The 25,901-nt window shown below is 37.8% G+C and overlaps 2 protein-coding genes across 6 annotated transcripts; both read left to right on the top strand.

Moving 5' to 3' along the window:
• The first annotated feature begins 374 nt into the window (after positions 1–374).
• myoz1a (myozenin 1a) lies at positions 375–5,178 on the top strand. The gene is made up of 7 exons (XM_032540777.1): positions 375–503; positions 637–672; positions 2,420–2,506; positions 2,774–2,961; positions 3,440–3,701; positions 4,092–4,254; positions 4,341–5,178. Exons 3-7 carry the CDS (start codon positions 2,422–2,424, stop codon positions 4,570–4,572), a joined length of 930 nt encoding a protein of 309 aa, XP_032396668.1. The 5' UTR covers positions 375–503; positions 637–672; positions 2,420–2,421; the 3' UTR covers positions 4,573–5,178.
• A 998-nt stretch (positions 5,179–6,176) lies between these two features.
• Positions 6,177–25,592, top strand: hhat (hedgehog acyltransferase). 5 transcript variants are annotated; one of them, XM_032540772.1, is made up of 13 exons: positions 6,178–6,430; positions 7,735–7,881; positions 7,981–8,045; positions 8,342–8,455; positions 8,549–8,743; positions 9,950–10,162; positions 10,516–10,693; positions 11,402–11,552; positions 13,990–14,025; positions 17,321–17,522; positions 18,061–18,205; positions 21,600–23,750; positions 25,091–25,592. In XM_032540772.1, the coding sequence occupies exons 2-12, from the start codon at positions 7,761–7,763 to the stop codon at positions 21,683–21,685; spliced, it is 1,506 nt and encodes a 501-aa protein (XP_032396663.1). In that variant the 5' UTR covers positions 6,178–6,430; positions 7,735–7,760; the 3' UTR covers positions 21,686–23,750; positions 25,091–25,592. The 5 variants fall into 5 exon arrangements, with proteins under 5 accessions (XP_032396667.1, XP_032396666.1, XP_032396663.1 ...); XM_032540774.1 differs by having other exon boundaries at positions 6,256–6,561; XM_032540773.1 differs by having other exon boundaries at positions 6,256–7,531.
• The last annotated feature ends 309 nt before the right edge of the window (positions 25,593–25,901 follow it).

Raw genomic sequence — 25,901 nt, 5'->3', positions numbered from 1 at the left:
TGCAGGACAGGAATGCATCTGCTTTAATGTTTTTGGCCTTCTGATGTTCTCCAATACATTTGCATGGGTTTGCACCAGTTGTTTTAGCGATGTAAACATTGTTAGATTATCTGACAGCTCTGTTCTCACATGTCCATTATGTCCAGTAACATAATGCTTTAGATAAACTGAAAATGTGACAATCTAATGTCAGGTCAGAGTAATTTAGGGAGTGAAGGAGCTAACCCTGCACTTGTGTCTACCCCAAACACACCCCAGAGTCCTTTGAGGTTATCTTATAGCCGAGTTCTGTTCCCCTCGTTCTTTGCTACTAATTATAGGCGTCTAAACCATCTGTGAGAATGATTCTGTTCCCTTAATGTCCCTATCAGCACTTTCAGCTGCCCCCCCCCCACCCCTATTCATACTCCTACCCTACCTCAACCTCCTCCTCTGGTCTTGACACCAACACTGCTGCTACCCACACCCCTAGCCCTCTGGAAGATCTGCCATCTGAGTGTAGGGTGGGTTTTGCACTTCCAGGGAACCTGGGACCTGCCATTCGTAGGGTCAGAGGCACTGAGGGATTTGTACATTTGTGATCCAGATCACCACCATTAAGCCCTGGGTCTCTTTTTCTCTGTTTGATATTTATAGGTCTGTCTCTCCACCCAGGATTGCAACAAAAACCTGGTGAGTGGATATGCATCCCATTGGTGTGCTTCATTCTACTAAAATAGCTTGGATTCAAATTTAAACTATAAATATATGATGAGGGAATAAAAATGTGCAACATGTTCCCAAGCATAACTTTTGTGGCGTGTGCAGCTGATCTAAGTAAAAAATGGAAAAGGGCCTCATAAACTCAGTAAACAAAATCATAACTTTGGTTGGATGCTTTTGATTCTATCAACGATTAAAGTAAAATGGCTCTGGGAGTGACTTTGCTGCTTTTAGATTAGCTCCATACATTTTAAAATGAACAAAGGAATGACTAAATGTGCTGACCATCCCTCTCTGTGGGTGTTGCAGATATTTTATATGGTGTTACAAACCCTGACATGGGGGAGGTAAATCTGCGCAACAGGTCTCTAAGTTTGTAATTATTTAAGGCAACTAAAAAAGTGTCAAAACACTGCTCGTTAACATCCACAACTACTCCAGATCTCACTTGTGTTTTGAGAGCAGTTCAAACATACACTTAGAATCAATTTCTGGAGGTGTGTATTGTGTCCTTAAGGGTTGTGTCAAGCCCATTTGATAGTCGAATGACGCCATTACACGTCGCTAAAATGTCTTGGTTGGAAATGGCTTTTAAAAATAGCTGCAGTGGGTTGAGTTACAGACAGTGGATGTGATGTGATGTTTTGCCACTTGACTGGGTCTTAAGGAAACTGTTGAGAGCTGAAGGTGCTGATAAGCATTTAGCAAGACAAAGAAACAATGTAAAATACTACACATAAGATAATGTAAGAACCAGATATATATCAAAGACTAGAATACCATTATAGGTTGTAAGAAATGTGGTTGTTAATGTTAATATGCTTCAATGGTGAGGGATATCTTGACTGATGAGACGGAGGAAAGTATTACTCCCACTTTCCCCGCCTACGTGTTCCTCTGCACGCTGCAGATTGGGGAATATGATCAGGTACTATTTTATGATCCTTCAGCCTTCAATTTTACGGCAAAATAGCAGCAGGATGCATTGTTGACCAATACCTTCCTGAACCACAGTTAGTCTGTGTGCAGATCTTGTTTCCCCAAACAAAACTTAAGTACACATTAAGCTATATGTTTCCCTTGGGGCAGGCATCTGTTACGTTTTGGAATGGGGGGAATCTGACATCCCCCTTGAACTTGAAAAATGAGGAGGGCCCATGTTCTATGTCTGTCAGATACATTCAGGTCCTGTGGATTCACTTTGAGGGATTGTTGATGGCTATACAACACCTACAGAACAGGCTTTACTGTAGGTGTTGACGGTAAAAAATGATCTTGATAAATTGGAGATAATTACAAAGCAGTCAGGTTTCTTTCAAGTGTGTGAAATCCTAAAATTGTAGGAAAAACCCTCCTTTTAATGCAGCTATGTACATTTTAAGTAAAATCACTGTCACAAAGTTTTTTCGAATAGGAAAAAGGTTACATGAAATATAACTATTAATAATACAATATAATTCATGACATCAAGCAAAACGTCCTCAAGATGCTGCATTGGAAACATTGTTTGCTAGTTTTATTATGTAATAATCATCCTGAAATAGAAACAATGTAATTCATATTAAATTTATAGTTCACCAACTAAAAGTTTTCTGAAGAAGTTTTTCATTACTTTGTTTTTGTCTGTTGTGAGAAAGAGGTTCACTTTTATTACTAACGTACATTTGTAACCATGATATTGTCACTGCTAACACTATTCTCTTTCCTGAAACTCCAGTCATGCCTCTGGGAAAACCTGCCCCGTTAAACAAGCGGAAAAAGCTCTCCAAGATCATAACTGACCTATCGCATATCAACCAGGATGGTAAGACTGGCATGAACATGTGCAGTGCATCTCTTTCATATAAAAACAGAATACATAAATAGATGATAGGTTAAAGATACTGTAGGTGGGGAACTTATCTACAAAATATGTGGGGTTTTAGCTTAAGTATGAAAATAACACAAAAAAGCAAAATGCATTTAACATACCTATTATATGTTACTCTGGGTTGACTTTGTTTATTTGAAAGAATTCATGTATTTTGCACAATCAGCATACCGTACACATGTTCGAGTGTCCCTTACCTAGAGTATGACTCAGAGCCAGAGGCATCTGAATTTGACCTGGGAACAAAGATCAGGACTCCCAAAGACATTATGCTGGAGGAGCTTTCCCTGCAGAACAACAAAGGCTCCAAGATGTTTAGGATGAGGCAGAAGAGAGTGGATAGGTTCATCTACGAGAACAACCCCGATGTCTTCAGCAGTGAGTCTATGGTAAGAGCATAGTAAACAACACACAAAACAAAACTCACTTTTTGGGAATTTCAAAGGAAAATTTATGATTGTTTTTAAATGTAATGATACAATGTTGATAAACCAACCAGAAATTCAACATAAGAACTTTTTTGAATAAAGTTATGTATTTTTGTCACTGTATAATCCTTAATCTGTTCTAAAACACTAATTTCTATTCATGTTATAACCATTTGAAAGAAACACAGCACTAAGAACTAAGAACAGTCACCTGGAGCCATGATGTTTTAACCCTTCGCCTTAGGTCTTTACTGATCAATTGAACCAGCTAGATTCAAGCGTTTTTAATTGTCTGGAAGAAGATTAAGTCCTCTAATACACAATTAGGACTCATTGTTCTCCGTAATGCTTGTCAGGAGTAACTTGAATAAGAAGCTTAACATGGTCAATCATATGCTGTGTGGCATATGGTTGATTATATTGATCATATTTCTTTCAGGACAACCTCCAGAAGTTTGTTCCCTCTCTGGGGGCTCAGATGGGAGGTGATATCATAAATGTTGGTGGGCATTTTGTTAGCAAACAGCTGCATTTTGGAGGGATCCTTCCCGGAGGGGCCCCTGTGCCTCCTCCGAAACCTGGAAGCAAAGGTCCAGGAGCAGGAGGGGCAGGAGGAGCAGAAGGGGCAGAAGGACTGGGTGGGGGTGACCATGGGAAAGATGAAAAAGGAGAAAGAGCTAGTGGGTGGTCTCCACTAAAAGGTTAGTATCATTTTTTTGGCCATTTTTTAGATGATTTAGTTTAATGGTCCAGCACCTCTAAAGCTAACTACACTCAGTCTCTACACACAGATTTTGAAATATAGGGACAGAGTCTGGCTTGCTATTTCCCTATGTCTCCAGTCTTTGTTCTAAGTTAAGCTAACCAGGTGCTGGCTCTAGCTACATAATTACCATACAAACATGCAAGTGGTATTGATCATCTCATCTATCTCTCAATACAAAGCAAAAAAATAATATTTCCCAAATTTGTCAGATACATAAATGATCAGTCCACAGACTGTTAAATATATTTTATAACTTTAAATATATTTTACAACTTTAAACTTTAAATCGAGAGTGTCTTATGCTCTAGACTTGTTTTCTTCACAGGAGGTGGGGGGGATTATGTATCTAAGCATCTTCATTTGAAGACATACGTGTCACCATGGGAAAAGGCCATGAAGGGTGATGAAACTCTGCTTGCCACTATGAGAGCTGGAATGCCTGGTCCCACTGAAAAAAAGGATTTGCGCAAGTACAAATGCTTCAACAGGTACTTCCCTCAAGGCTACTGTAGGACATTGTAAGTGCTTTGTGACAAAAAGGGACTTTGATAATCCACTCACCTTTCTCTGCCAGGTCTGCCATGCCCTTCGGCGGCTTTGAGAAGGCCAACCAGTTCATGAAATTCCAGTTGCCCGAAACTAAAGACAAAGAGGAGCCTGAACCCACAGTTGTGTACCAACACGACATCGCCTGCCGGCCCTCCTTCAACCGCACTCCTATTGGCTGGGTGGGCAGCAGCGAGCCCGGCACTATTAATATGGAGATTGATAGTGTGGCCTTTGATGGAGAGACTGACGAGCTGTGAAAAAAATATTCATATTGTTATTACACTTATTGTGCACATGCACACATGCAAGCATGAATGCATGCATATATGTTATCATGCACACATACACACACACACACTCACTTATGAGCTTACATTTAACTTATATTGATGAATTTGAATCTCAGTGTGGTTATTTGAAAGCGTACATGAAATGCGATCATGTTCTCCTTTTGCTCTGTATCTGGTTGTAAGGCAAAGAATCAAGCTATAGATGTTGTCGGCAGAATGAAACACCAAATGTTTATTGATGAATTCTTAAGTGGAGTCTAAACACTCAATATGTCAGAAAAGTTTTTATTCTTGGTGAAGAGTTGCAGATTTTGTCAATGAAGAAAGAATTAATCGAAGTGTGATGGATACATTTATGCATGTTACTGTTGTGCACACTGTTTTGATTTTCTTACCATATTTGTTATTTCCCATTGCCATTTCTGTTATTTTGTTGAGCTGTGAAAACCCAACACACCTGTCTTGTTCATAGTGCATGCATATAGTTAGTTGCTGATCAATTAACCTACTAACTATAACAACGCAGTTTCTCCACATTAAAACCTAGAATGATTCAAATGTCAAGGGAAATCATTTTGTGTGGAAATTCTTACCAATTCAATTTCAAATGGTCAAATAGATTCATACAACACAAAATCAATAACAATACAGATCTATTCTGATCAATCAATCAGAATAGCTTCAAAGTTAAAGTCAAAACAGAGACAGAGAGATTAAAGCAATCAATGAGAGATCAGTCATTAAATGCATCATATTTTAAAGGTTTTGTTTGAAATTCTTCAAAGTAGCTATAGCTTTCAAATGCACCTAATACTGTAATGAGGTAGAAGTATAAGGTAGTAAAATGAAAGTAATTAATTACAGTATTTGACTTTCCAACTCTGGCTAAAGCCTACAACCTATTAGTAGGTCTTTCTGTCATGCGGGGGCAGTTATGCTCTAAAAATTGTTTGCCTGTCAAATGAATGAAACCAAGAAGAAGTAGTCAATGAATGTTGTGCCATGGTGTTATGTTCCTTAACACAATAAAATGCCAGGGTGTTATGTTCCTCTTCCAGAAGTGGGATAACACAATAAAAGGGAGACATATACAATTAATCCCAAAAGAGTCATTTTAGGCATGTTAGGTTAAGATGTAGGGGAGCAAAACGGACAGAGCATGTAACAATAAGCAGGCTGAGGACTAAACACATATATCTGTGATGATGATCACACAAAACAGTTTGTTGATGATTGTGTACAAAAAAACTAGAACATCCTTGTCAGTTGATCTTTATAACAGATGGTGAGTTGCAGGAAAGATGTATCAGAGAGAAAGGACATGTTGGAAGAAATGAGACGATTTAGGTTAACGTACTAAAGAGATGCCTGACTAGTTTCAGTGGTGGAATGTAACTAATTACATTTACTCAAGTACCTTATTTAAGAAAACATTTGAGGTACTTGCACTTTACTTGAGTATTTTCTTTTTATGCCACTTTCTACTCCTACTCCCCTTCATTTCAGAGGGAAATGTTATTGTAATGTACTTTAATAAAAGATTTGAATACTTCTTTCACCACCGGCTAGCTTACCTTACAAGAACAGAGGACGAATGAGGACAGTTCGACGTACTGGGTACTGTCTGAGTTAGCTAGCTAACGCTAACCTAGCTAAGGTTAACTCCAGAAGATGGCAGTAGTGCAACATTAAGGACGTAAGATGCCGTTAAAACCTTAAGAAGAAGAAGAAAACCATGTTCCTTTGGTTCAGGCGCAGAGGCTCTATCAGACTGTACAGTCTACAATTTACAGCATCGCAATTGACACAGGCCAAATACTATTAGGTAACACTGCAACTTGTTCAAGAGGCTAACTTATGTAACGTTAGCTAACTTGCATTCGGAAGTTGTCAGTAGCCTTACAATGTGGGAATAAAACGAAAGATTGAATCAGCACCAAAACTTGAACAAACACGGTGACTTGGTTTTACTGGTCTTGTAATAATCTCAAATGCCAAGACGATGCTGAGGAACGGTAGCAGCTGGTTTGGTCACTGAACTAGCTAGCTAGCTAGCGAACAAAAATATCCTTCTAATTTCGTCTCTATCTGCAGCAGCGTTACCTAGCAGCGGCAGGGTTTGCTATTTGTCAACGGTTTGGCATACTTCGCGATGTAGCTAGCTATCTGCTGCTTTCACGCGTTCCCACAATGGTCCTTTTTCTCGTCTTTAAACTAACGCTAAGTCGTTATGTGGAGAAACAAAGTGACTTGGTCTTACTGGTCTACAAAGAGGATGTGTTGTGTTGCATTGCATTGCTCAGATCTCGAAACCATATACGCTACGTAGCTATGTTTCCAGTTTATTTCCACTTTGAAGCTTTAGCGTTATAGTATTTGATTTTGTCAGAGTTATTACAGCACCAGAACAACTAAAATATCCAACGTTATGGCTAACGTTCCACCATGGATGTATGAGACCTCTACACTAGTAAAATAACTACATTGCTTTACCTGACTTATCAGTTAATGGTGAAAAGTAACTTTTCACTCTACGTGTACAGCAACCTCAATATTCCAGTACCATATTAGAAATGACTGAATTTGCAATACGTGAGTTAATAAAATGTTATCTTATCAGTAACATTTACTTTCGTCCAAGTGATATAGCAAAAATGTCGCCGACTTCGGAGTCATTCCAGCTTGAGGGGTTATTCGCGTAATTGTCCCCACTAGGGGACTCATTTTTACGATTATTCTGAAACCACGTCATTGATGATACTTCAGTCAATACGATGAAAATAATTCCAAATACATAGGTCTCATTTTAAATTTGTTTTGTTACTTCTGTCAGCAGTGGCGTACCTCAATTTGTTGTTTGATGTGGTCAGATATGTTTCAAGACTTTATGATGGAGCTAAAGACAAGAACATAATTGGACAAAAATGTAAGATATTTAAACATTTCCTGAGCCTATGGATGTATTAAGATAATCTCTAATTGTTACACCACTGTTTCATTTGATTCACAAAGAATCTCTGCATGTGTTCTTGTCTTAATGTCCCAGGATCACTGTTTCACATCCAGATGACATTTTATGTTTTTAATCCAAAATTTAGTGTTAGGGCCAACTGACTCACTCTGTTTTAGGTGCACTAGGACAGCAACTTTTCCTGATGACATGTAAATCAAAGGCCCAGTTGGCACCCCTGCCATGGACAGAGATCCTTGTATATTGGGTGCTGTCCTTTGGCTCTCATTTGTACTCGTTCTACCAACTGCACAGGTTCTCTAAAGGTAAGGTAGATATAGAATATCTGTACATTGGTTTAATGAGTTGAGCAGGAAAGATAAAGCAAATTGAAGATATAATTTCCTGTTTTTGTTTTCCCTCAGAGCATGAAGCAGGATTAGAAAGAGAATTCCTGTTGGGAAAAGGCCTTGTTACAGGTTTTAAAAGGGTAAATTCAGTGTTGAAATTACTGTCTAAAAGACCAATCTAAACATTATCGTGCATGTCACTGAAAACACCGGTTTGTTTTAAACATATAGTCCTAATGTCTAATAATATTTTATGTCACAGAATGCTTTGAAATGTTTTTTTTGCTTCAGTTATATAAGTTTTTGAAATACTTTATCAATATGTTTGATACATACATATGAAAGACCTTAACATATTTTGACTGTTCAAAGCCTCTATTTAATAGGCTTCAGGTGTAATTCAAAGGACGATAGTGAGGTTAAATGTTTTTGTCAGGACCTATCAGACTTTGAGTGGACTTTCTGGACAGAATGGGCTAAGAAGTCTTTGCTGTGGACTCTGATTGGTCATGGCTTGATATCGAGATTGACCAGCATCTTTTACCCCAAGGTACGAAGCAGCTGGTACAGTATTGTTTAAGTGGAGTATTGCAAGGTGGGAGATGTGTTAATCCAACATTGTTTTTGTATGTTTCTCCAATAGTTCAGGGTGCCAGCACTCACAACATATGGCCTCTTAGCAGCCAGCAGTGTGTTGGGGATTAAAGGTGTGAGTGTGCTGCTGGTACATCTGGGCCTGTCCTTTTCAGTGGCCCAACTGCAAAAGCCTGCTCTGTCATGGGCCTGCAACCTCCTGCTGCTTTCCACACTTCACATCCAACCACTACAAGAGATCCAGGTGGGTTGTATCACCAAATAATATTTGTTCCTCATTTTGGAGGACTGTCCTTTATTTCTATTAAGGATAACAACATATGTTTCAAATTATAGTGAAAGACAAATTTAAAATGCTTTTTGCTATGTAAATATGAATCTGTTAAATATGTTGTTTGTGAGTCACTAAGCTATAAAGATTTAAGGTGACCAAGGGCTAGCATCTCCATTTGATGTGTGTCTGTCTATACTAACGTTGTACTAATTAACCATAATTTTTATGTTAAGAATAACTGTTTGATCAGATTTTATTAAATTCGATTATCACTCAATGTCATATTTGCAAAGAACACAAGAGGGCGCAGGACACCAAGGGGTGGACAACAATGTGGCGACTCAGCTGCATTACATTGTGTCCATGCCACAACATAAAAGTTGAGTGAATTTATTGGAAGCATACATACTAAGCATGTTATTTCCAGTTTTTCCTATTAGAGGCTAGGAAAATCACTTCCTACAACCAACATTTGAGTGTGAGGCAATGGAAGACATACTAAGAGACAGTGTCCATATTCTTGAAGTCAAACATTTATTACAGTGGAAATTAAAGAATATAAACAAAGTTGCATTTTACTTAACTTTTCTTTACTAATACAGCATTGATGATAACAAATATTTCAATTCAGTTTTTATTGACTTTAGGAACACCATTCCATTCCTGTCTACACTGATTGGTTTTTATGGATATTGGCTCTTTGTGTTTCACTACGTTTGGGTTTTCTTAGCATCCTCCTTTTATAAACCTGCTGACACAGCAAGAATGTTTACAGCCAGGAAACTATGCTCCAGTCACAATGGTTGGAAATTTAAATTTATTAAGTGAATTAGACCTGACAGACCTGTGCATGCTTGTAAAAATATGCCTCTTTTACTCCTGTGCTGTGCTCAAACACAACTGCATACAATTCCTGTGTTCACACACGAAAGCAGTGAAATCCCCAATGCTGTTAAGCAGACCTCATTAAAAGTTGTGTTAAGCACATTTTTATTAGTATGTGTTGAAAGATTTTCATAACCATCTGTCCAAATATGATGTGACCTGCTAATATTCTTATATAAGTCTCATATTTAAACAAAACATATCTAAATTTAGTGTCAGACTGTCACTATTAATATAAGGATTCCTCTGAAATGGTTTGAAAATAATCGGCCTTCCCTATTTATTACACAGAGAGGCTGGTATAAGACTGAGGAGGAGTACTATCTGCTACTGTTCAGTGTTGCTGTCTGTGGTCTACGCTTCATCAGCTTTAGCCTGGAGCATTGCTGGTGCCCTCCAGACCATGGTGGAGTTGTGCAGCTCGGTTGGTTGTTTTCATACACCTTCTATCATCCTTTTTTCTACAATGGACCCATCGTCACGTACAAGGACTACGTTGAGCAGGTAAGAGAGCCAACAAAGGCTACTCCTGAATTAAACTGTGATTTCGTCTAAGATCTCGTCCTTTGTTTTCTCTGGAGGAGGCTAATTGCTGCTGCAGATGATCTCAGGTCACATTTTTACATAGTAGACATCACATAAGTGGTGACTTGAATGTTTTAGATTTGTGGAGTAGATATCTGACTGTCACTTCTACATCACTTCTGCACCTGTTATGCCTGCTTGTTTTCATACCCCTCTTTGGAGTAGGTTTGTACATATTCATATAGTATGTGTTTGCTCTTTTATTACAATCCTGTTCATTTTTTTTTTTAACCAGCAACTCTTAACAACAAGCTCACTTTCTACACTTGCAGATGCAGAGACCTGCTGAGAAGTGTGACAGGGACGAATCTGTTTTTAGGTACTCGGTGCTCAGATCAGGACGGATCATACTGTGGTGGTGCATTGCAGAATACATGATCCATGTAATGTACATGCACTCCATCCAGTCTAATGAGACCTACTTAGAATTCCTTCCTCCCTGGGCCTTGGGTAGGTCTTTATATTGGAAGTATTTTTGGCTATTTTTGGTTATGTACAGTAGAACATTGACTTGCAACTTTAATGTTTATTTTTTCTGACACAATTTGAACATGTTTTCAAGATGCAGAATTTAAAAACATGTTACCCCCACAGGATTTAGTTGGTTCTATTTAGTTGGTTACTTTCTTACTCATTGTCCTCAATTCATAATGCAGTCATTATGATCTGTGGTGTGATTTTGTTTATATTTTAATATTGTGACAGAAATTCCGTCTGTCAAGTATTTATTTATTTATTTAAGTTTTGGATTCAGTCATTTACTTACCGTTGTCCTACTTGCCCCCTTGTTGCCATAAGCAGATATAGAAACTGTATCATTATCATTTACTAGCATCTTTTTTGCAGTTCTGGTTAGCTTTTCTCAGCAGCTCTTTAATGTCAGCAGCAAATAATGTTGAATCCTCCTCTGTTGCTCCTCCTTTTTGGGGAGTTTCCTTTTTTTGAACAGAGGTAATAATAATAAGATATAAGATAACAAGTTGAATGCTGTACAGATTTTAGAGGCCCTTTTGAGGTGAATTTTGGCCTCTATAAATAATAATAATAATAATAATAATAATACGTTCAATCGACTTATAACACAGGAACATTGTCTTTGGAAAGTAAAGAACTTGGCTTAATCATTAAAATAACACACTTTCTTTTCCCCCTTCACAGGCGGTCTGGCCCTGGCCCTCGTCCAGTTCTTTTATGTGAAGTATCTGGTGCTGTTTGGCTTTTCATCCATGCTGGCTACTTTAGATAAACTAGTCCCCCCAAAGCTTCCTCGTTGTGTCAGCATCATGTACAGTTTCACAGGGATGTGGAGGTAAGATCATACAGTGTAACCAATTACAGTTAAAAACACTGACATAAATACAGGATCTTATCAGTCCAGCAGCATTCATTAAAACTTCAGGGTCTGGAAAAGTTAAAATACCTGTTGTTCTTTAAGGAAAGGGTAAATCAAAGGTGAAGTACTGAACACCTTAAGTGCTCACTGTGCTTTGGCAATTAGGTTCAGATAGGGCACAGTGAATTGTCTCATCTTTTGTCATTACTGGCAATCAGAACAAACTGTCATTACTGGCAATCAGAACAATGGGTCACCTCTGCACCAAGAACATTTTGTTCTTTTAGGTTTGAGGTAAAATAATTTGTTCTCTGGGAGCATGCCTACATTTACAGGCTGCATCTTGTCTTTTAAGTTAGTAGTCCAAAAAGTAAATCATAAAACAAAACAAAACCCAACATGTTAAAATCACCAAATAGATTGCCTTTTAGAAGTGTGTGTCAGTTTTGAAAAGAAATGGATCTTACAAATGCCAGTTTGTCAGTGTGTGACAGCATAACAGCATTAAAGACAAGGTTATGTTATTTCTCATGTTAAGTCAGTGATGGTGAAGTGTAGGTTTATCCCAAATATTTAAAGTAAGAGTTGATAGAAAAAAATCATAATCCTAAACCTATCACTTTAAAGTTATTCATACGGAAAAGTTGTTAAGATAATCCACATAGCTTGTTACAAAAGTACACAAGATTTTTAAAACCCTAATTATCAAATAAATCTGTCTGTCATCAAACCACATAATAATCTAAATAAACTTGAAGCAATCAAACAAAGTCTCTCACTTACAAAATGTCTTTTACATGAACAGAAACCAAATTTCCGAGTCCTGATGCGAAAATCAAATATCACTTAATTAAATAAACTGTCCAAGAAGACAACAAACAGGGTAAGGGGCAGTGCAAAAATAGATACAATTAGGCTGAGGGTAGAAGGATATATAAGGGGTTCTGCAAATTAACATGAGGCAGGAGAATAGGAGAAGCATGGAGAGTTGCAGGAAAGGAGATTTATACGTTTGTCTTTGTAGTTCCAACAAAGACAAAGCCCACAGCTCTTTCCGAGCAGGTCAGAAAGGTTATTGAACCAGAATCATACATGCTCCGGGGGAAAAAACACATGCAAGCACGTACACATGCACACTTTCTGTCCTACCTACCACACATGGCATGATGATGGTCTCTACATTTATTAAGCTCATTTAACACTTTTGCAACCAAGCAAGGGAATAGACTATGCCTGGTTTATGCTGAAGGGGTCACAATTGCTCAAGTTAAATTAACACACACACATTGCAGTGCTTGTTACATAGTGATAAAGCACCTTAATCAGCAAGACTTAAAATCTAAAAAAGCTAAAGGCAACAACATTTCTATTGCTTGGAAAAAAATATTTCAGGACATTCAGGAATATACAATGGGGAACATTTTGTGGCACAATGCCATTTGTGCTTCCCATTTAGGAAAATAAGAAATATACGTATGGCTGATACAATGCTAAATATGCTGTAATTTAACCACATTTTTGGGTTTTGAAACCAAGCGCTGATGACCAGTTTTCAGCCTGGCAACCACATTTAAATTTAAGTGTTCAGCCCTTTAGATACAACAAACATGCAAACACGCAAACCTTATAATATACAAAAATCAATCTGCGTTCCCTCATGGTTTTACTGTAAAATGTACATGGAGAGTAGAGTTTTTTTCCCCTTTCTAATGTATCTTTAAATTCATATTATTCATTTCACTGCAATACATCCTGCTGCTATTGATATTTGCACTTGTCATAATCGTCTTATAATATAATAATACATTTTTAATTTTTATACTGCACATTCTTTATATTGCACATGCTTAAATTTATACTGTTTCTCTTTTTACTTGTCTTCTGTTTCTTTTCCTTTTTTGCATCCTTGCAACGAAATCTCGCTCAACTGTATATGTGAATGTGTTGTTGAATGACAAAGTCTGTCAAAGTCTAAGTCTCTTGTTGCAAAATCACTCACACAATGAGAAAATGCTCACTTAATTCAGAGCTCATAAAATAAGATAGCTGTAGGTTTGGTTTTGCAGTAAAAATACACTGGCTGTAGACCAGATCGACCAATGTGCTGACACCAATGGACTCCAATCCAGCCTGTGTGTGTGCTGAGCTGGCCAATGTTGACAACATTGATGGAATGCATAAAACTGTCCACTGACATCACAAAACAGCTTCAGTTTACAGGCAGCACAAAAAAACAACCTATCCAACAACCCTTTTTCTAATCTTCCTAATTATAAAGAGTGAGCACACATCCATCATGTTTACTGCATATGTTTATATGAAGCCCAGTGCTCAGGTGTTTCTTACTCAGTGTTATATTATTATGTAAATTTGTGACTCAATATTCATTTCTCTTTTTTGTGTTCATTCTCAGGCACTTCGACAAGGGCCTGTATCGATGGCTCATCAGGTAAGAGCCACTTCGTGAGCGGTGGAAAGACTAATTCAGATGTTAATGATTACTAAACATGTGAAATGTCATCTAAATCAAATACTAGCTCTATAATATCTATCCCTATCTATCTAGCTATATAGCTATTTACATGTACATACAGTAGCTTATCATCTATCTATGGTTGTATTGCCTAATATGTTAAAAAAGTGTGCTTAATCATACTGTATCTGTTATGTATTGCACACTTACTGTAAATAGCTCATTTCCTACAGGGCATTGAAGTTGTTGAATGACCTTAAAAAGGTGCCATTCTCCAGCTGCCTGCCCGCATGTTTTATCATAATGGACAAGGATTCTGCATTTGCATGTAGGCTTTCTCATGATTATGAGGATGAATGTTGTTGGTGAATTGTTCCTCTGTTGTGTTACTGTTCCCAAACCCTGGAGAAATGCCTCCTTGTTTAATATGTGCATATGTAATGGTAGCGTTATGTGTTTGCTCACTTGTACTTTGGACAATGCACATAATCAGTTTTGTTTCCTTTTTAATGATGCACACTTGGCTGAATGCAGCCTAGTGGGAGGTTATGTTCTGCTTGGTAGATGCGGGTTGCTACGATAAGGCAACGCTAGAGTTGCATGGTTGTCAGTAAACACACTGACATTCTGTGAAAATGTTCCCTTGTCTCGGTCATTGTTTGCTAATTAATTTTTCTGTACACCTGCTTTTCAGATGTTAAAGATGAGTACAGAATAAAATCAGACTGCTAAAGGGGCTCCACATAATTTACTAAATATACCAGAATTTAAATTGCAAATGCAAATTTCCATTTTAATCTGTGTCCAATGGACATTGTTTTCTCCTTTTTAATAGCATCACTTGCAATTATCCTACTGCAGATGCAAGTGATACCCATGACACAAAGCCCTGTCATTCCTTCTTGTCAAAGTGCTTTTAAAGAGGTTTTAATGCAGTTCTGAAAATCTGTTGAAAATGGTCTGAAAAGCGCTAGATGAGTGTGTAGGTGTTAAATGATGAGCAGCTAAGTGGCTCATTTTTCACCATTCCATTATGCTTACCCTGTCTGTATGCCATTGTGTCTCAGGTTCTCTATTTCACACTGTAATCAGCCAACAAAAGAGCTCTTACTAGTTTGTTTGATTGAGTTATTGCCGCTAAGGAGAAACATTTGATCCCAAACCCTGAAGAAAAATAGTAGTAAATAAATAATTGAGGGCATGGATTAAGGTAAAGGTAAAGTATAAGAGCTCTAAAAGAGCACAGAAACCAACAATAGTCAGTCATATTGCTACTGTCAGTCTCTAAACCTTTTATTATATGCACGTTGTCTGCTCCAGCTGCTTGCAGTAGTGAGGTGTTACATAAAACCTTGATTACTCAGGTATTAATGTAAGTCTTAAAATGATCATATTCAACCTCAACCTGGACCCTATCTTCCTATGTTTTTGTGTCTAAGTGACTGATGGGAACAACAATCTTGGAAATTAGTCCAATATTAAGCCAGATCGCTGCAGTCGGCAGCGATTAAACACTATGTAAGTTAGTAGGGAAATTGTCCAGCTTTTGTTTACCTTCACAAAAGTGCTGGTTTTGCCTAACAGTCTCAGATTAATATTCAAAGGCTCTGACAACATTATGGAAAGGATTTCTAAGGAGGTTGACCTTTGTGTTAAAGATTAAGATCTGCGAAATTGTGTTTGCTAAACCCACCAGACTCCATGTAAATAAACAGTAATTTTTGGCATCAACCATCAAAACTTTAATTTTGGTTGAAATAAACACATGTTATCAGACACTTGAGAATATTAATCTGAGACTGTCAGTGGCAAAATGAGCACTTTTGTGACATTAAATACAAGCTGAACAATTGCCCTATTAACTTCCATTGTAGCTTGTTTTGCTGCGGCTGACTGCAGTAATCTTGCTTGCAGATGCTGGACCAAGGTAAAAAATTGTTGTTTCTATCACTCACTTAGATGCAAAAACATGGTAAAATAGGATTCCGGTTGAAAGAAAAACAACAATCCGTCTACGAGGGGTGGGAGTCACCCGAGGCCTCACAATATGATATCATCACGATACTAATGTCACAATACAATATTATGGCGATTTTAAACAAATTGTAATATTCTGTGATATATAGCAATTTATTACCTTTTTTTCTAAATTTAAATATTTCCCAATTTCAAATTATGTCCCGAAAGGAAAACTTTGTCAAAATTTCTGTGTTTGTTCCTGGCTTTTTTTTCTGCAAAATGGGCTTGTCAAGCAGTCAAACTGACCAACACATAAATAATTTAAATGACAGAAAGGTGCTCTGTATGTTTATGTATTTAGTCAGCTCTCATTTTAACACTGGTTCCTCTCCATCTGTTTTTGCACCTACTTTCGTCCTCCAATATGGCCAAGCTGGCCACTCTATTTAAGGCTCAGAAAATGCTGGCTCATCTTTCAGGAACATTGATTATCCACAGGGTGGCTGAGATAATTAGTTCCCAGCTCAGCAACACTAGACAGAACGTGATGTTTGTTTCCAAGTGTGTTGGAGTGATGTTGAGACTCTCGGTACCTCTGGGACAGACGAGGCTCTCACAATATCTGAGGCCGGTTGTCTTCACAGCATGCACCACAGTCTTTACTGATTGGTGGGATATTATTCACATCATGTGGACTATGAATACACAGCTGCTATTTTTATACCAGATGCTGTGTAATCTCATTTGAACCACAGTAGAATTAAATGCATGCGTTATGTGCTAGATATTTGCTGTTTGTTTCAACCAAAATGTTGAAATCAGACCTTACCCAACCAAAACAAGAGCAAGCGGAAGTGATGAGTAACAGTCTATTTGACAAAGAAAGTGGGTTAAATGTGTGTCAAGGTTTTGGTTTGCATTACATTAACCCAAATGCAGCATTATTAACAACTTAGTAGTATTGTTATTCCCTCTAGTGCCTCTATTTTTTGCACTGGGCATCAGAGCAGTGTTTATTTGATTAAAAATTATTGTACATCACATGATCATTTTGTGTGACAGGTGTTCTTTGTAATTCATTGCTGCATTGTGGTGCCATTTTTCACACCCCGTTGTTTCACATGTGCATTATTCACTGGCAGCGGTACATCTGTGTCCATGTCCTTACAAAAGGTCTGTCTGTTTCTATATCACTTATTTATGTACTGTTTTCTTTGTGTTAGTCAGGTTATGATCCCATTTAGCGAGCTGTAACATTTTAATCATTCTGATTGTGTTTCAGATTTTTTCATGTTGTGCACTTATGTTCCAGATACATCTATGTGCCGTTGGGAGGTTCACACCATGGTCCTCTACACAAAATAGTATCCACTGGCCTTGCATTCGGATTTGTATGCCTCTGGCACGGTGGCCATGACTACTTGCAGTACTGGGCCCTGATGAATTGGGCTGGAGTTCTGGTGGAAAATGGACTGAAGTCTTTCTTTGCTTCATCTTTTATTCACTCTAATGTTGTAAGTTTGAAATTCAAATCCAAGTTTACCTCTGATAGTGCAGAGAAAGGATGTGAAAGAGATTAAAATTGTACATAGACATAATTCTCTGGTTATTCAATCAATTGGATTTTCACTTAAGATGCAGGAACATAATGAAATCTTTGCTGTAGATAGAAACAAAGGGGTCATGTAATCTGATTTAATAAGAGATAATGCCTGGAGCTGCTACAGTAAGTACAGACTAGTGACAAACTGGTTGGAACCTGTCACATCTAATTGGCACAGTACAGTTAACTGTCATCATTTATGTGAGTAAAAGTCTGTTTCCAGTACATTAGAGTAACAGAAACGTTGCCACTTATGCCTCTAGTCGTGGGAGAAGGTCCATGTTCTCAAAATAGTAACAACGTCTGATGACAGACTCTGTAATCTTCCTAGTTTATGTTCACACTGTTTATTAGGACCAGGTGCTTTGCTGCTCTTTGTTTCTCAGATTTAAGGTGAAAGCCTTTGGTAGTTCTCCTGCAGTTTACTTATTTATTCCTTGATTTCCCAGAAGCAGAATTTATCTGCGGCGATGGAAAGGCGCTGTGTTGCCCTTCTCTCTGCCTTCTCCACTGCCATGCTCATCCTCTCTAATCTGGTTTTCCTTGGGGGGGTACATGTTGGCAGAATCTTCTGGAAGCGTGTCTTCATTCAAGGTAAATTGCCTTCCACAACACTCGCACATGTAATATAGTAGGTCTGTATATTTCGTACTGTTGTCAGTGGATACTGGGGTATTTTATGCATTTGTATGGGCAAAGTCTCCCCAATAGAAAGACATCCTGGTTGTGCCAGTCCCTGTTTTGCTCTTTGTGTCATAATGTGGCTGAATTGGTACCTAAAGCAAGATGGCAAGCCCTCCTGAGTCTACTCATGATAAGCAGTCTGAGCTGCACTCGCTGCTGGGTTGGGCACAGAGTCAGTTCCGAGAGCTTAACTCATTGCTGATACTTCCCCATATAATATCATAATATAAATTTAATTTTTTTAAATTTCGCTCATTTTTAAAGCAGCATTATCTCTTTTTTTTGGCCACTTGGGGGCAGTGAAACAAGATGTAAACACAACCATGACAGTAGCCTGTAAAGTTAGCATTATGTGCTAGCAAACGGTTTGCATTTTTACACAATTAGCAGTCTTTGGGCCTCTTAAAGTAGCTATATGTAATTTTTTTTTTCTGAAACTAATTTTTCATCTGATAATCAAAAATGACCTGTAACAGCAAATGAGACTAACCGTGAAAAGAACGCTACTTTTCTATATTTGTTTTTTATGCCGCGACCCTGATTTGGCCCTCAGATATGTCTATTTCATTCATTACAATGTGCAATGTGGTTGTTCAGACTATGTATAGGCCCCCTGTACTTATTTAAAGTGTCCTTGGGTTACATGAAATGCGCTATATTAATCTGAGTTATTAGTAAGTTGGTTGCTACAACAAACTCTTAATGCTGTGGCTCATGACACAGTGACAGTGATACCCGGTTTAGCACACGATACATCCAAAGGTGGCTAAGTTACCGTATAGAACACTTGAAATGCAAGGATGCATTTGTAACATATTTTTTTATTGCAAATACATAAATTTTTGTCTGAGCAAATCGTTCATTGCAACTCTAAATGACCTCCCGGTAACACTATTGCAGTATTACAGTGGGTACTACAGCTGTAAATAAAAGACGTTTACAACATCAGTTGTGGTAAAAACTTTTGTCCAAAGCAGGCCGCTAGAATCAACAAAAACGTAAAGACACATATAGACACTTTAAAGTTGTGCCTAAGCAGCCTGACAAAAGTCATATTCTAGTCACCAGTTAAGCTTTGTTGGGGCAGTAACAATTTGTTGGAAGCCCGGCAAGCTCACAGCAAATTGTGTGTAACATTATGCTTCTTCTTAGTAGGCTTGATGTAAATAAGTTAAGAGAAACCAAAAAATAAGAGAAGGGTGTTTTAAAATACCATTTCTGTTGTGAATTATTCAGAGTAAGACCTAGAAACTAAATAGAGAATGTCAGTCTGCCTTTATGCCACGTCGTTTAGACCATTAAAATTATAAAGAATAAAAATATAACATGGCACTGCCTGATGCGTACTTAAAATGTTTAAATATATAATTGAACAAACCACTTAATAATGTTATTGCTTACACTGAGTACTTTAAATTAAAATATAATGCCTAAATCTTTTCCTTGTGTTGTTAATGTGTCTGCACAAGAAACCACTGGGGGGATGGGGTGTGTGATGGGGGGGGGGGGGGGGGGGGGGGGGGGGGGGGGGGGTGTGTGATGTGGATGTGGTTTGCTTCATTAACATGAGATCAATGCTTTTAAATCAGCTGGGATTTTTACTGGTGCAGGCACCAGAGTAAATGCCCTGTATGACTTCTGTTACACTCTGTCTAAGTCGTATAGGTTGACTGAGGATGTGTGTATATTATATTCAGATGCCACCCAATAGCCCCTATGTAAGATTACTCTAAAGTCACAGTGCTGAGTGACATAGAGAGTTGTTAAAATTGTAACACAACGGTAGACACACTGCTTAGTATTAAGTCAAAAGTATGAGTTATTACATTAAATCATATAGTTAGCTTGAAAATGTTTTATGTTTTACTCCAGTAGACTTTTGAATGGTGCTTTTATGTCTGTTTATGTATAATATCAGTAAAAATACAGTAAACTTAGTTCAAATTACAATTTTGGCCTGATGATGGAGCAAGATAAACAGAGTGGAACATGTCTGTGCCCAATTTCATGGCAATCCATCCAATATTGAGAAATTTCAGTCTGGACCACTGACAGACAGACCGACCCATCCACCCATCCACCCATCCACCCATCCACCCATCCACCCATCCACCCATCCGTATAGAGTGATGCCAATAAGTTGGCTTAAAAAGAGAAGAAAAAGTTTTCACTTTCTACTTCTGATCTCTAATCAGTTTAATAATTAAAAGTGTTTTAAGTTTCCTTTCTGCAAGTGGTCTTTTCACCTCATTTAAACACGAGGCATTCTGTTAATCAAGTGGCTGAAGAAACTGTGGTGTAATTATAGCACTGATTGATTAGACCCATAGTAACATGCAACTGGAGGAGGTAGGCAATTACTATGTTTTATTCCTCTTTCTTTGTCAGGATTTAGTAATTAGTAGTAGCAACAAATTAATTCATTATGTTCCAAACTGGCAAGTAGATGGGACATTTCTCAATTGTGGCCAGAAGTTATTCTCATTTGACTAGTGGTGGATGCTTCCTGTAAGTTCTGCTTTTTACTCTGTTAATTTCAGGTCAGTATCAACAAAGGTTGAGTTACTGGTTGGAGAATATATTTCACACTGAGGGCGTTAATGAAATTTACATACCTGCAAAGACAAAACGCTGTGACATTTTGGAACATCAAGGCTTGCTCATGGTGCATGCAGGGCACCAGCTGAAAGGCTTTGTGTGATTAATTTGGATGTCAGAAATACATAATATTTCGAGTTGTGCAAGGCAAATTTCTAATGTGATTAAACCAACATTACTAATTAGCTGATGACATTCTAACATTTAATGTTGTTTAAACTTAAACACAAAACTTCTCTCCAGAAAATAGACAATTTGTCTGCAAAAATATGTCTTTTCTAGCTTTATCCCATGTAATCTTTCTTTTCCACAGACAGGAAACGGACAGTACAGCTGTGGGTAAAGCAGCCCGTGTGTGTGAATTAGATTTTGACATGAATGGAAAAGAATAGACCATTGAAACGCATTGTGGGTGCAGGTGCAGGTTACTGAGATAATTTGGAGACAAGCCAGTTAGGGAGGAGATGTAGACAGCTGTCCTTACCTGCCTGCTCGACCCTCTAAGGAGCTGCTATAAATAGAAAAAGAGAGTGACCGTAACACAGTATAGAGAATTATAAACTACTGTATCTACTACCCTCTGTATCTCAGGCTCTTGTAAACAAATGCAATAGTCTTTATAGTATTTACCTCAAAAAGCATCAGTGCGTCTACAGATCTACAGATACTGTAAAACAGATGTGTACAGCTTTTCTTTTCATTTCAGGCTGGTCCACCATGGCCCCGCCTATGCTGGCTTTTCTCTACTGCTTTGCTCAGATTGGACTTGAGTGGACTTCTCACCCACCATGAGTCACCTTGACTTTGTATCGGAACGAGAATCCCTGCTACCAGACAACCAGCACAACCTGCTAAGTCCAATGCCTTGTCTTTACCAGCCAGAGTCTCTGTGGCGAACCTGGCTCACAGCCACAGAATCCGTCCAAACCTGGCTGAAGTGCAGCTGAGCAGCCACTTTTCACAACCTGCAAGACTGGACAAAATCTGTCTGTAAGCTGAGACTTAAAGGCTCAGTGCTGATTCTCTCTAAGGAGAGAGTTTCCTACTTTGTGGAAAATGTAGTTGCACACAAACTGTAATAGAATGATATTCAGGGCCGTGTGTAATAGGAGTCTCTGCAGAGTTTCTACTCAATAAGCTTCACGGAATCACTGTTATTCTAAGAAAACGTAAAAGAAAATATGAACCCTGAATCTGTCTTCTTTTTATGACTCTATGTTATTGCTCAATGGTGCTATAAGCCGGAAGAATGCTAATTTTATATTTACATCCTCCTTTAGCTCACCATAAACACATTTGTGTTTTCAGAGGTAGACCAAAGGCCCAGCAGACTGACTAAAGCAGCAGGAACCGGATCAATGTCATTGGCGACGTAGAATGACACTTAATATTAGTAGATGTAGGGCTTAAAAGCTTTAGCGGAACTACACACTAACTTTTTATTCTGCAAAGTAACAATGATAGGTGACATTTATCCATCGGAATGCAGGGGAAAGCTATTGTTTGAGCAAGACAAACAAGCTGTTTGTTTTGTGCTAATGTGTTGTTATACAATGCCTTGTATTTCCAAAATGTCCTGTACAATACCTCCGTCTACATTTGGATTAAAACCTTGTATTTCACGTCTTTTGATTATAAATATTCATCCATGTTATAATGGATAACCTTACTGTACCTGATGCAAGGCATCATTCATAGTTTCTCTGTTCAAGCAGTCAGTCAGGAGTGTTTGGATTATGTTGAAGGGGTTAACCTGCAACCCCAATGACTGAGAAGCACCTCCAACATAGACTTATAAAACTCTTTTAGAACTTTTTTAAATTATTTTTTAAAGGATAACACTGTTGTAATTCAACATTTGTCTTCAAATCCTGTGAAAAGACCAAAAACAACATGCCTGTTTTGGAATAATTTCCGACTTCCCTACCCTGCCTCAGGCATGCTGCCCTCCGTCTTAGTTTTTTGCAAACTAAACCAATAGTCAATAATGTATTTTCAGCTGCAGATTGATACGTGGTGCACTTATTTAGGACAGTTTTATGTGAGAACAACATGTCAGCCAGTGTAACAGTGTGACCCATTGATAAAAAAAGATTTTAGACAATCATGGCACTCTATGACACAGAGGAATAAGCTGTATCAGACAATAATTAGTGAGACGGATTTAATTGAATTAGTTGTTTTTGGTCTTTTTGTCAGTTTTATTGACAAAAAGTTAAATAAGAATATCACCAGACTTTTCCTTTTAAGAGATGTTGAAGATGTTTGTCAAACTATTGTAAAGCATAATGAATTTAGTCATGCTCAATAAAGGCAAGGCTTTCCCTCGACAACCCTCTTTAGTAAAGGGTTACCGCTGCAGCGGGTAGCCTGTTACCAATTAGTCAATCAAAAGGAAATTTATCATTACCAATTTTGAAAATCGATTCATTGTTTCACGTTGATTTTTCTTTTAAGCAAAAATGCTGAATCTTTTTCGGGTTCAAGCTTCTCACATGTAACGATATTCTGCTTTTCTCTACTTTGTATCATTGTAAACTGAATATCTTTGGACTGTATGTTGGACCAAAACAAGACATCTGATAACCTCACCTTGGAGTCTAAAAAAAAGTGGACTTACTGTATTCTGAAATTTTATATCCCAAACAATCGATGAATCAAGAACATAATAGGCTGATAAATGGATAATGACAATTGTTGTTATTTGCAGCTTTATTTAGGATCATCCGGTTGAGGCTGCCCAACATGAATGAGTTGACCTGATGTAATGGGAGAAAAAGCTTTATCTTTTGACTAAAGTTTGACTAATGAGCTGCAGTTTAGTCTCACACCAAGAGTACATTACAAACAACTCTTGGTGATTTTATTTGATTTATTGGGATCTCCATTAGCTTGGGCCATAGGCACAGCTATTCTTCCTGGAGTCCACCCAAAGCTTATGCAGCTCTACATTACCAAGCATCATTATAACATTAACAACAAACACCGAAAACAACATTCTTCACTACATCACTGAAAGAAAAAAATCCAAAATAATAACAAGACATAACAACATTCAACCCAACACATTACAACACAGGACCTACTTTAAATTATTCACAGAATGTAGAGAGATATTGATAATATGACCAAGCAAATGCACACATAACACCCTCAATGATAACAGCATTCAATAAGCCAATACAGAATATTTTAGCCAGTGCAGAATATTGCTCAGCTAGGAGAGAAGAGTATTACTTTGAAGTGAGATTTTCTATGTTCTTGAATGGCTTCACCAGGCATTACATTCCAATTAATCATTGCTCTATATACTACAGTGTTTTTCCCTTTGTTTGTTTTTACCTTAGATAATGTGAATCTACCCTCCATAGCATGCCTAGTGCTATAGCCATGGTTATGAGAACTAATACCAAGATGCTGATACAACACCCTCGGCTGTTTAGTTACTAAAATATTCCTAGTAAAGTTGAGTAATCAGACAGGTAATCTATTCCTTACACTTAACCAGGATAGGCAGCCATGCATTGCATCACCACTTAATATGAGTGGGCACTTTAGTAAACAGCATGCAGCCTTATTCTGAGCAATTTGCATGAGCAATTTGCAATTTCTTTATAGTTGATGTGGCAGCACCTGACCAAACTCCAAAACAGTAGTCCAAGTGGAATAGGGAAATCGTTTTAATGACGTTTCTCATTACATTACAACAACTCCTTATAACTGAAAGACCTCTACCCATTTTTTTCACCCCCCCATCAATGTGTTGAGACAAGGATAATTTACTATCCACTGTAACGCCAAGAAGCTTGGTCCTTTGTACCTGTTCAACTGCCATACCTTCAACATATACATTTAATTCAGGTTTGTTTAACAAACCTTTTTTTTGTTCCAAATTTGTTACCCATTCCAATGCCGACTGAAATTCCTCCTTCAAGACACATTGTTAAATATGTCCTTCTGTTTCAAGAATTAATGAAGTAGATTTAGATTTACTGCCCATCTTCTCATTTAGATTATGCCACATTTTCTTACTGTCATGCATTGCTTTCTAATCGCATTTTCATAATTCATCTTTTTATTTTTATTTAACTTCATCACATCATTTCTAAGCTTGCAGTAAACTTGTCAGTATAAGTCATAAAATGCGATATTTGCCTTTATCTTTGCTTGATCTCTGTGTACCATACGATCCTTCAGATGATAAATTACCAATCTCAGAAGGGTTTGCGTTTGCATTCTAGATTACTATGAATAGTTCACTTTGTAATCCAGTAGGAGAAGATAGTTTGTCACCAGTTTCTAAAGACAAACTTCATGTTGCAGGAAGTAACAGGAAGCAGCTTTAAAAGCTTATCTGTGCTTATATGTCTTTTGAGCTTAAAAGTGTGACGAGGCAGAAACAATCTGATCCTCTTGACTATTCACTGTGCACAGCAATGAAAGCAAACGGCTTCAGGGTATGGTTTCCAAGGAAATTAGTTTAAGTATGAGTGGATTTTAAATCAGAAGTGTCATCGCCGACTTCATCATTAACATGAAACTCATGTTGCTTTGGTCCTCTTCTTGTTTATCATTGGGTCACAACAATTGACTGGTTTGTATGTTCTGGTTCTCAATCAGTCTTACCGGTACAGATCTGTAATTTTCCAATCAAGGTACAGTATAATAACTGTCTTGTAAGAAAATAATTGCGTAATCTGTAGTCTGTTGTTTGGGGTGAGCCTCGGGTGTCTTCATTAGTTGATGTCTGTTCTTGGGATTATTACATCTGTGGCACTAATAGGATTAATGTGAGCGTGGGGTCAGTGAGGAATCCTCTTAAATGGGCACAAAGTGTGAGGTTTATCTGACATAAGAAGATCAGCAAGAGAATATACCTGCTGAGTTACACTCTCAGTAAAGTGCCCCTATCACAGGCAAAGACTTACGATGAATGGATCCTATATATGCTGCCATGAATTCCCCAAAGAGAACAGACGGTAAAGTAATGTATAAAATATTTATTATG

The sequence above is a fragment of the Etheostoma spectabile genome, chromosome 17, assembly GCF_008692095.1.
Source record: "Etheostoma spectabile isolate EspeVRDwgs_2016 chromosome 17, UIUC_Espe_1.0, whole genome shotgun sequence".
In the NCBI taxonomy this organism is placed as follows: domain Eukaryota; kingdom Metazoa; phylum Chordata; class Actinopteri; order Perciformes; family Percidae; genus Etheostoma; species Etheostoma spectabile.
This window is presented reverse-complemented; position numbering and strand designations above follow the sequence as displayed.